Here is a 12821-nt window from a genome sequence, read left to right on the forward strand (position 1 = left end):
TAAAAATGAAACGCAAAAAGCTGGTCTAAAAATGATAAGACAAGAGTGATATTTAAGATGGTAAAGTGAACTATCTTGGATATATCTTGAACACAATTAGTTCAATGCACTTTTAAAGAAAATTCTCAGCTTAGAATATTCTTTTGTTAAACGCAGTTTCTCTATATTCAGTAATAACAAATTGTGTTAAATAGCGTCGCAGCATAAGTGATATAAAAACATTGTTTAGAATAATTAGAAGGAGCCAGTATTTCAATTGTAATATTGGACGTATTTTAAAATCCATTATAAAATATTATTATTTTAAACTTCTTTAATTTATTAAATTCTATAAACAGTGCTTTATAAATCTATTTAACCAATTAACATTCATGGAATGCTTGAAATACAACTTAATTTAAATGTTAAAAATTTGAGTTACACCACTTATGCCCCGACAATAGATACAGCAATTAACGTAACATAATTATTTACGACAATAAGCAGTCAGATGTGATACTATCATAGTAAATCTTTAAGTGTGTAATACTTTCTTTAGTAACCTACTTTCTATTTACAGAGCAAATTCTCATATAAAATACCAAAATATGTTAACATTTCCAAGATAATCTTTACTCTGTCAATCCTCTTCTAATTCAATTTACATTTTTGTTTCTCCTGATGCAAACAAATAACTTTGGTTTGTAATGTATTAATGTATCGACAATGGATGGAAAAGTGCCAGATACGATAATCAATAATAGGCATTTCAATATTTTTTACTATTTTTTTTATATGACTAATTACCTAATTTTTGAAAGGCCTGAGACAAAGTTTACATTAAATTCAAATAGTCTTATTTGACACTAATATTAAAATATAAATTCCCATTAATTTAATAGAATTTAAGCTATGTTTTTAATCTTTTTTTTCACTGACTACTAAACATTTCAATGTTAAATGCCTTCTTTTAGATATAAAAACATGTGACTTTAGATTAATTTAATTATTTTAATATCATTATAGGTTGAATGTACTAAAGAGAACTAAAGACCTAAATATTCTCTTAAAGAAGTAGTTCTCTCTTTCTATTAATTCTTCATTAATTCACCATATTTGATAAACTAAATTAAATATTTAAGCGCAAAAATGTCTTTTATTTTATACTATTTACAACATGCAATGAATAAAAAGTCTATTTCTAGAAAAGGTGTTTAGATTGATTAACTTGATATTTATGTTAAAATATAATACTACAACAAAATTTTTATGAATATTACTAAATTACATAAATAATATGAACATTTTTTACATAAATGAAAACACCTAAATATTTGCAAAACACTTTCCTTCAATATAAAGAAATAATAAAAATGTTATTTTTATGTCACGTTTATGGTTATTATATCAGCAATGATTATCTATTTTTGTATTACTTATTGAAGGAAATTAACGAAATATCACATAGTACTGATTAGTACTAACACCAATTAAATTATAGATAGTTTATGCATCTCGTTGACACAAAGAGAAAACAAAATAAATTTCAATCGTTAAAGGAGAAGCGATTCTGACCCAAAGCATAAATTATATAAATTGAATTTAAATTCAATATCGTTTTTATATCAATATTATGTTACCGAATTAGATATTTCATCCAGCACTCTTCCTCCCAAATACACCATCTGAGTGTTAAGGAAGTCTTTCACGAACGAGAAATTTTCTTCCTCCCAGTCTTAATCAATCATGTAAAATGCACTTAAATTCGTTATTTTATGGAAAAAAATATTGATTAAAGATATTAATCAAGAAAATACATTTTTTTTTTCAAACTCAGTAAAGATAATGTGCTCATAAACTTTGAATTCATATATAAAAGAAATTTAAGGCTGCCATAGTTCACATGCATACAATTGCGACTATTTGAAGCGTACACCTGATACCTTCAACAAACAATTTTAATGATAATTAAATATGCAGTGCATACTTACAAGAAATATACATTTAAAAAAAAAAATACTAGATAAATAACGAAAAGAGTATTAGTCCGACTCTGATTTTTTCAAAAAATGACTATTAATATTGAACTTAATAAGTAATCATTATATAATAAAATTGTTTGCAATGTACATATTTAAAACAGTGTATGTACTTAATAAAATGATCATTTTAAATTCGTTTAAGTGAAGTAACTGCTACATATTTTTCGTATATACTTCTTAAAATAAATAATTTATGATTGCCATCATAAACTACTCTGCAATTTATACTGCATCTCTCATAGTACAATCGTCCAAAATTAGAGACACTGATGAACGCAATGTCTTATTAAAATAACTTTGATGCAATAACCCAATGCCTATCAAAGCAAAACTTATACAATGAATAAGTAATGTTGATTCTGAATATTTTCAATTGGATTTTATTTTTTTACAAGAAAAATATATTTAATAAGCATAATGATGTTCCATACTTGTTAAAGAATTTTTATTTTAATTGTATTCGTTGCTCTTCAATATTTAAATATATTTATCTGCTTAAACTACGTATATGGCCAATATCTCATGAGTTATTTTGATGAGAAGCTTACAATCAGGATATCAGGATATTATAATAAGATATAATCTAAAAATGATTCTAAAAATATAAATGTTCATGTATCTACAAGGAAATATTGTACATCATATTGGAAATATTGAAAGCTTTAAAATTTATTGATGGGGTAAGACGAGCTGAGAGATTAACATTTTTTTCTATCTGTCAAAATAAAATTTTTCAATCAAAATTTTAATTTACGTTTTATCTTACTGTAATTTTATGATAAAACGAGAAAATGTAAACTTCACAATAGCGCCGTACATTTTTTGAGCGAGAAAACTGGATTAGTATAAGCTTTATTTTGTCAGGCATAGGGGTAAATTTACACATTATTTTAAATATATTCGTGCTTCTTCTTTATATTCTGCCCCACCATGATTTTCTTTTAGATTTCAACCACTAATTCTAAATCTGTTTTCATTAAAAAGTTTTCCTTGGTAAATAACCAGTCTATGTAGCATTGACTATAATGGAGAAGAGTGATGAATAGTGTGTGTGTTTATGTGCGCGCACACGTGGCACGTATTGTGTACACTGCTGGATATTAATCAATTTCTTTTATATGTACTTTAAACAAGATAATTAACAATTTCTCTTACCAATATCAACCACTGCTTCTCTCAGTACAGTCATTATATTAGTTTACAAGCAGTCAGTGGGATTCATCACAATTCACTTGCGATATATTATAGTCCTCGCAATTGCCGTCGAAAGATGAAATTTAGTAACTGGCTTCGTGTCCAGCAAGTATGTACAAGTCTGCTCCTTCAGATTCAGTCAATGTACCCGATTGAACCAAATGACTCTCCAGCATCACAACTCTGTTAAAAATTATATATAAGTGCTATTCGAATTGTGTTGTTCCATGAATTGTATAATTTTACTCGACAATCAACGTGTTAAAAGTATAACAATCGAGAAATACATACTTGTCTGATCCAAGTAATCTATAAGTCCTGCTCGGATCGCTAATTTCTTGTGTAACTTCTCCATTTTTAAAACTTCTACCTTGCATACCGTGTTTATGGAATGCAAGTACACTATCTGGTAAACAGACTGAAAATAAACAGAAATGTGTATTATTAATCAATAATTACATTTCACATTTATTGATAAATGAAACTTACTGATGGATTCAATTTGAAAGTTAAAGTGTAATTCTGACATATGCTTTCTACTCGATCTAGGTTTTCCTTGTAGAGTCACTACTTTTACTACATCTGTAAAAGAGAAGTATATTTAAAACATATATTTAAACAATATCTCTTATTAATTCCGTAACAATACTCACTATCATAACATACTAATATTGCATTCTTTTCTAATTGCGTGACATTAATTACGTTAAGGTTTTCTCTTCGCGGTATCACAGTAGCTGTAAAAATTATTTCATATTTTTAATTTTCAATTCTTGGATATATTGTACATAATTTTGAAGTTTTTAAAATACCTGAACCATCCATATCTTCCAATTCGTCACTGTGAAACCAACTTGCTCCCGAATTCATATTAATTAGATCCAATTTCAATTTATTTTGCTGATATGGTTGTTTTACTGATACACACACCATTGGATATTCCATTTCAGGTGTAATAATAATTTCAAATACGTTTAATGGTGATGGCAGAGTACAATCAAAATGCTTTAAAAGCATGAATTTATTAAGAGGATCGTACCACTGCATTAAAAATATTCCCGTTGGCATTGCACCACAGAGATATTTATACCTATACCGAGTATCGTTATCAATGTTATAGAAATTTATTTTACATTTCGTGAGAGTAATTTCACACAAGTTTTAGTCACTCACCCGTTATATGGATTTCTTCCAACACAACATTTGGTGCAACCTTTAGTATCTGGTACTTTAGTGGTAAGAGCAAATTTCCTAGGTACTAATCTTTCAGGTATTTTATTCATGTGCAATGAAAACCTATGACTTTGTTTGCTTTGCATTGCTAGCAAATCGTGTCTGTATAACTGAGGAGTTTTTCCTGAAATGTGGTTGGTGTTTATATATACAACAAAAAGGAAATATATATAATATACTTATATATTTATATATTTATATATTATATACAGGGTGACCCGCAAAGTGTAGTACTATCAAAGAGAGGGTAATTCTACGTAAAAAAATATGTTGTAAATAAAGAATAAAATTTTTTTAAATAATGCTTCGTTTTCGAGAAAATTGATTCTGAAGATGAGTCAAGCGTGCTTGCATTTAACTCTTAGATAATGATTTGGTGAGCTTTAGTGCACTCAAGCAAATCATAATATCGATTTCAAACCAGTAGAATGATAGCTAGTAAATTATGGCATTAACCATGTTTGTAACTACAAGCACGAACAGAAGGAGGGATAAACGATAACACCCACGAAAGAATTATCTTGGAGTTATGTGTACACATATTAGTCATAACTTTAAAATATATACAAAATACAAATTTTGAATAAAACATCAAAACACAAAAACGCCAAAGCATACATCATCCAATACTGGTTAAGTTTGTCTAATGAAAAGTTTTTCTATCTCTTACCGTTTAAGAGCTATAGCCTAGCCTAGTTGCGTGAAACACCCTGTATATATATTTCATAATTGTTAATTAATTAATAATGTTTTACCAGACAGAGACATGAGAACATCCTTAATGACGTACATCCAAATTGTACGTCTTGGATATAACTGATCTATTGCTGTTTCATGAAGTTCATTTAGATTTAAGTTATAAATTCCTTCTTCTGCTGCAATCAGTAAATGTTGATCCCTTGTATCAGGATGAATCCAACTTGCAGTGCAATGTATTCTCAGTGGACAACCATTAAATACTTTTGAGAAACATGCCCCCATATGAACTTTGGGAGTGGGTGGTAATCCATTGCTAATAGGTCTAGGAGGGGTGTGACGTTTTCTGTCCCTTCTTCTTGGAGGTACAGGTGGAGTATCAGATAATAAATCTGGACTCATACTTTCTCTATCTCCATCAGCTGATACTTCACTTTGACCTAAAATAGTATATTCTTGGTAACGGAAGAATAACTTTTCTTTGTCATTGACAACAAAATATTCATCATAATCGATATTAAACTACACATATCACAAGATGTTGCAATACATTATCCATACACGATCAATCTGTACAAGAAGTTCACAACTAGAAGTCAAGGAGAACAAAGAATACTTGTAACGATTAATGCATAATTCATGTTCTACTTCATAATAAATGATACTTGCATCAACCTTTGCATGTTAAGTATGCATCAAATGAGGGGAGTAGCTAACATACTTTAACAGAATAGAATTTTATAAGCATGCCTCAAATTAGTGTAACAGGATCATTGACTTACAATTATGTTTAAAAGAGAAAAATTGTGCAGTATAAGTTTAACTTAAAAATCAGTGTGCTCCTACCATTAGATTGTGGGGATTCATCTCTGGGACCACTATCTGAGAGAGATCGTTGACGTTGTCCATTGACAGCAGCTAAGGACTGGGTACCGCTCACCAGACCATACAACTCGTCCACAGAGCTGTGATGTCTGGGACTTGCTTGAGATCCTAAGCAGCGAACCTACTTTTTATACTACAATTTCGATATTTGTTCAAATCATTCAGAACCTCCACATCATCCAGATTACTAAATTATTTTAACTTCTACTTCAAAACATTAATTTAACTTTTAAATACAAATACTTAATATTAAGGTTACAAATTATATACAGTTTAATCAGTTTGTTATTGTCTACTAGTTTGATATGGAAGTCTTGAAGAAAATGTGTTATTCATACATGTTCTAATTTAATAAATATAAATATTATTATAAAAATTTATATTTTCTTACCTGACATATTGTAGTATGAACAATGTACTTCACAGTCATTTGATGTTTCTCCAAGGGGAAGCGTAGCTCTGAAAAAAACGTACACATCATCAGTAATATATCATTAGAGAAATAATTATTCTTCCAAAACATAGGTACTACTAAGGGGGTTAGTAAATTATAAATGAGTAATATGTACATAAATAAATAATTTAATAAGTTGAAAGCTTAAATATAATATCACTGTGTACGAAACCCTTAAATATAGAGTATTCACAATAAAGTGTTACAAGCTGTTTTCTCTGAAACCACTGTAGATATTGACTTGAAATTTTTAAATGTTAGATAATTCATAAAGGCTAATACTTCAAAATATAAGAAATGTTGAAACTCATTCTCCTGACAATGGAAACAATTTCACTTCCATTGATGACCAGACTTTTCACCAGTGTCCTTTCTACCTTTAGGAAATTCACCTCCAAAATTTCTTAAATTCTAAAATGTCAGTTTCTCTGAGCCATACATAAACATTTCAAGTATTGACTTGAAGCACTGACTAGTATTGACTAGCAGTGGTTTCACAAAACAGTTTGTAACTCTCTATTGCAAACACTATGTATTTCATTGAAATTAAAATAGCAGAATGAAATGAAATAACATATTAGAGTATATAAAATTGTAATCTTCAATCAAGTGAATGTGTAAACACCATCACGAATCAGATTTATGAAGTCTAATTGTAATGTATTATCTATTAAGCATAAGAAAAAGCATTAGAAATTAGTATACAGTGTTTTGAAAGGGGTGCTGCATTGAAAATATAAAATTTTTAAGCAAACTGACAAAATAAGAAAAACTATTGTTTAAATGTACAGGATATTTACTACTAAGCATTTTTCATGAGTATACTATAATATAAATATATTTTCACTATGTTAATTTAGATATATTATATATGGCACTACAAATTTGTTATCAATATATATTGCTTACATCATTGACAGTTACTTGAAGCCAAATGTACATTATTAAAACATTGCTTAATATAAAAGCCCACTATTACTTTAAAATGAAAGTAATAAAATTAACTGAATTCAATCTACAACCAAAAGTAAAAGATTCTACTATTACATTTTATCATTTACTTACTGCAGGGAATATAGCTGGTCGCAATGCCCACCAACCATCGACATTGCATTCCCCCTGCACACATGAAACTATAATCATATACTATAAAACAACTGATGTATCTCTTTATTATTAATCCTGTGGAACTTCTTGCTAATTTGTTTTACATGTAAATTCCTGTACACTTTTATGTACAACAAAGTCATTTCACTTACACTTTTTACATTTGATTTTCTGTTATCACTAATTGGATTATGAAAATCACGATTATAATTCAGACAAGATATTCAAAATTGTAATTTTTATTATTGAAAGACAAATTTCCACCACCAATATGGTTAGCAAATTGAAACAATACCTCTAACGAAAACTATCATGCAACAATGTTAAGGATATCTACTAACAAAAAAGCAGACTCTGAAAACGTAAACTTTTATGGAATGCTATTTACATGCAAAGTTCAAATTATTACGGAAATTTTAAGAAATAAATAGTAAACTGAATATAGTAATGATTTAGCAAATGTACACAGTTCAGTTTTAGAAGATAAGTAATCTGACAAGACTGTCTGTCTTATTCAATTGAGTGATGAAAGTATCTCACGAACATATACCATGTCATTACTATAATAGAAAGAAAGAAAGAAATTCATAATGCAAACTAGTCAAATTAGTTTGTATGCTCTTGATATAATACACAACAAAAGTTATTAAGGGATGGTGGGACATCAATCGAAAAATGACTGTAAAAGCAACAATTAAAGAAGTAAATGATTAAATGCATTGTATTAGGAAACAAGTGCAAGGTGCAAGGTGCAAGGTGCAAGGTGCAAGGTGCAAGGTGCAAGGTGCTAGGGAAAAGGGTTACCTGCCAATACCTTAGCAACAACTCCTCATCAATGTACTGCAATAGACTCCTGTTGGGAGAAATTATTAAAATTACAAACTGATCAGAGAAATTAAAGCTACAAAGAAGTAAAGAAGAAATCAGTTGTAAAATTATATTTAGGTAAAAGAGTTAGAAATATGATTACAAGGAATGAGTAACTATTTTAAAATGCTGTATTATTTTAAGATTATAAAGAAGTACCTGTAAAGAGTATTTGAACTTTTATGTAATGCATTTCCAATTCAAATAGAAAATGTTTTATGATATGTGGCACATCCGGTAGATACAATATTCTTCAATTGAAAATAGTACTTATTGGTTTTAAATTTCATTAGTTTATCTCAAATAATTATTATTTACCGGATATGTAACATCTTGATAAATGTAATTTGCAAGATACAGTGAAAATTAATACCTTAGTAAAAAATGAATATAAATTTACTTAAGCAAAATGATCTTTACGTGAAAATATGAACATACCAAATAGACTAACTATGGTAACATAATACTTACAGAGTGGAAGTAGCAAAAACATCAAGACCTTTTTGAACTTTTACTTTAAGCATGCATATTCACAGTAACTTATTCTAATCATTAACATGCAGAATTTCCTTTAGTATTTTTACAAGTACCCATTAACACTTTAACAAAAGAAGTATTGACTTTCACACCAAAGCAATAAAAAAAAATTAAAACGTCTACATGTAATTTGCAAATAACAGTATTTGGGTAGAGTATAATTTCGTATTATCAATTGTTAAAGTATTTACAAACATTAACTTCATCATGGTACATAGTTCATGCACATCTAAATTACCAGAATAAAGCAAAATTTGCCTAATCATTCTTCGACATAACATAATTTGTATTAATAGTACTATTTTATATTTAGTTATATTATAAAGTTAATAACTAAAATAACATGCAGTCATGTAAATATTTATTAAAGAAAACTAAAAAACATATTATGTGTAATAAATTACACATTCGAAGTTGAATAGAAAAAAATTATTTCATTTTGTTTGTGGTTATATAAGAACGTATATGAATTTTAAATAAAACCATATATTTTCACACCAGACTACCTGCATCATAGGCATTACCTTAAACTCATATGAAATATTTCTGTGCCTGTTTTGCTTCGACGTAACTCTCTATTATCTGTTGTAACGTTAGCGCCGACAGTACTGATACACAGAATAAACTATATCATGTCTGGGAAACAATTAGTATAGTAAAATGTAAAATATTTTCAATCAAGTGTCATAAACACGTAAGTTAATGTTATACACACAAATTACTTAGAGTGAACTATACGAATAATTATGAATTACTTATATAAAAAATTGAGCTGAGAAATTCTTATAATCTCGAAGATTTCTCAAACTTTAGGCACTATTAAAATTATTTCATTATTTCATGGAATCAGTATCAAATCTTTTTTGAAGAAAAAAAAAGGAGGGGGGGTACAATTTTCCTATTAATAACTGTTGCAATATATGCAAAGCAAAAGCGGACGTGCCATATGCAACTTAACAATAGTCAGCATTAAATTACTGTTTCACTTTATAGTAACAAATAACGTGAACTGTATTTATTGATGGAAAGTACTTTGAGTGAAACAGCAATTACCATATTAGTGGAAGGACTTTAAAGCACCAACCCTCCCCACATTTTAGAATAGTAGTACATAAAATTAAAATTAGGTAGAAATGAAATTCATTTAAAGTACTTACTTCTCTTGTACGTCCTCAAAGGCAGTGCCAATACCACAGTCTGGATGTACATCACAGTTATAAACAGCCTAAATACATAATTAGGTGTGAAGTCAATAAAATACACATTCAATTTCTATTTATAAAAGCACAAATTACCTTGACATTATTCATAATATCCATAATATCCCATGCGGGATTACCATCCACTGATGGTGATACTATATCTCTTTGTAATGTTCCATCAAGATTAATTTGATCTGTAATTATGTATACAATTTAAATTTTTACCAAGGAACGACGTAAACATTTGTAAATGTATTGCTGTTTACCATCACTATCTAATTGTGATATGGGGCTTTTTGGTCTAGGTCTTGCAGTATGACGAGAAGCAATCCTTTGTGGAACATTGGGTACAGCTCCATCTTCATCAGCTTCTAAATCAGTAAACATATGACAAGGATTCGATACCTTTTGCAATAATTCCAAAGCTAAACGTTTGCTCATTTCGCCTTGAAAAAATGCGTGCTGGAATAACAGTTCTCATGTAAATGTTTGTGCATATTATGAACAGCAACATATACACAGATAAAGAATTGAAAATTCACCTGTAATAACTTTTCGGCGGTTGGTCTTTTCTTAGGATTCTTAGTCAGAGCAACTTTAACAAAATTATGGAATGTTGGACTCCATTTGTCCCGATTTGATAATGTTGGTGGCTTAAAACCAGATTTAGACATAAGAAAAAGTGCTCTCATCGGATGCAAATCAAACATTGGTGGTTGCAATTCTGCTAATTCTATTGCAGTAATCCCACATGCCCAAATATCACAAAGTTGATTGTAGCCACCTTTCCTTTCTACAGCTGCAACCTAGTAAAAAAGAAATAATGTAAATTTTTTTTACTTTTTTATACAAAACCATTTAGAAAGCTTAAAATACCTCAGGTGCCATCCAATAAGGAGTGCCAATAAAGCTTTTCCTTTTATTAATAGTTGCAGTAATTTGTGCTGACACTCCAAAATCTGCTAACTTGACATCACCAGCTTCAGTCAATAATATATTGGCACCTTTAATATCACGATGCATTTTTCCCATGCTGTGTAAGTAAGCCAATCCCAGAAGCGTTTCTCGACACATATATGCTATCTGCATTTCTGTTAATGGTCCAGTTACTATAACATTAAAATGTTGCAGTTAATATAAAGCTGAATCCTGATTGCATACTTTATGCTTTAATAATGCATATTCATGTTTAGTTTGACAATAGTTAAGTTTCATAACAATGAGAACATACTATGATATATATCCTGCAGAGAACCACCTCCACAATATTCCATACAAATCCATAACTTATCTCTTCTCAAATAACTTCCGTAATATGCAATTATATTAGGATGTCTGCAATCTTTTATCATTAAAATTTCTTGCTGAATGATCGCAAAATCATCACCTAGAACAGCAAAATAAGAATAAAATAAAAATTCAATTAGGAAAAAACAAATCTATTACAGATTTAAATCCAAGTCCCCAGCTATTCACTGTACTTAGTGAATAATAAAGAATATATCAATCAACTTACTTTTAAAAATTTGTTTGCGAATAATGAGTGTTAAATATTTACGATAAAAGAAAGCAAATATTGAAAACTCTTACCTGGCTCTAATTTGATAACCTTAATAGCAGCGTGTTCGTTCGTAGAAAGTCTTTTGGCCTATGAAAATAAATCAAACAGCGCTTGTATAGAATATGTCACACTTGTAAATATAAAAATCTAGTATAGATTATGAACCTTGTAAACATCGCCGTACGTTCCGCTACCTATCCTTTGAATGAGCTCGTACTCATCCTGTGGATTTCTTCGACTTATGTCACTCGACAGCGCGTTAGCGTTCAAAGCCATCATAAAATGCGGACTCGTCTCTGCTAACGCCTAACAAGAGCAATTAACATCTACGAAAGAAGATCAACATTAAAGCGTAAAAACACATTTGCTCGTTAGAATGTCACTTTCGTCGAAACGTCGCCATTGTTCACAACAGCCCTGAGGTTAGTCACGATTCACGATTTTAGTAAAGCGGTTCTGCGATACATCGATCAACACAGAAATCGATTCTTGTGATTATCTCGAGACCCATCTCAGAAGGAAATCTAAAACTACGGATTCACTTTCTGTATTTCTTTTGAAAATTTTCTTTCTGTATCTCTGATAAAGTATGTATATTAATTCGTACTGACTGCGAAGTTACTTAAACTTTTCAAATCTTAGGATACCTTTAAATAATAAAGAATTTAAGCAAATGGAGGTGTAATTATTATCAGTGTTCCAAATGATAAAGATTAGATTAAAAACAATGTCTATACTTTGAACCTCTAGATAAAAAGGTCTTTATAATATATATATTTTATAGATTGTGACTGATTTTAATCTTTGATTATAATTTATAATATCATTGTAAGATAGAATACGTCTATTAAAGACGTAATAATTTGTGAATATATGGACGTCTTAATGACGTCTTTAGGACTTTATGGACTTCTTTGAAACGTCCTGAATGTCTTCGTCAGACGTCTTTAAAACGTTTTTGTACTACCTAGGAAGCAACTATTAAAATACAAAATAAGTTTTAATTTGAGAACAAAGTTATATCGGGCATATATTTGTCTAAACCTTTTGTCTCATTTTAGTGC

General features: G+C 29.4%; 1 protein-coding gene across 2 annotated transcripts; it reads right to left on the bottom strand.

Moving 5' to 3' along the window:
- Positions 1–2716: 2716 nt before the first annotated feature.
- Positions 2717–12084, bottom strand: Hppy (MAP4K3-like protein hppy). Of its 2 annotated transcripts, XM_076393217.1 has the most exons (20): positions 11923–12084; positions 11787–11844; positions 11428–11583; positions 11073–11305; positions 10739–11002; positions 10463–10658; positions 10290–10390; positions 10152–10219; positions 9519–9602; positions 8405–8443; positions 7549–7602; positions 6421–6488; positions 5991–6137; positions 5204–5584; positions 4389–4572; positions 4028–4305; positions 3869–3952; positions 3705–3797; positions 3507–3633; positions 2717–3398 (listed from the first exon to the last, which is right to left on the bottom strand). In XM_076393217.1, the coding sequence occupies exons 1-20, from the start codon at positions 12034–12036 to the stop codon at positions 3299–3301; spliced, it is 2829 nt and encodes a 942-aa protein (XP_076249332.1). In that variant the 5' UTR covers positions 12037–12084; the 3' UTR covers positions 2717–3298. The 2 variants fall into 2 exon arrangements, with proteins under 2 accessions (XP_076249332.1, XP_076249333.1); XM_076393218.1 differs by lacking the exons at positions 7549–7602; positions 8405–8443; positions 9519–9602.
- Positions 12085–12821: the final 737 nt, after the last annotated feature.

The sequence above is a fragment of the Calliopsis andreniformis genome, chromosome 3 (genome assembly GCF_051401765.1).
Source record: "Calliopsis andreniformis isolate RMS-2024a chromosome 3, iyCalAndr_principal, whole genome shotgun sequence".
NCBI classification, from domain to species: Eukaryota; Metazoa; Arthropoda; class Insecta; order Hymenoptera; family Andrenidae; genus Calliopsis; species Calliopsis andreniformis.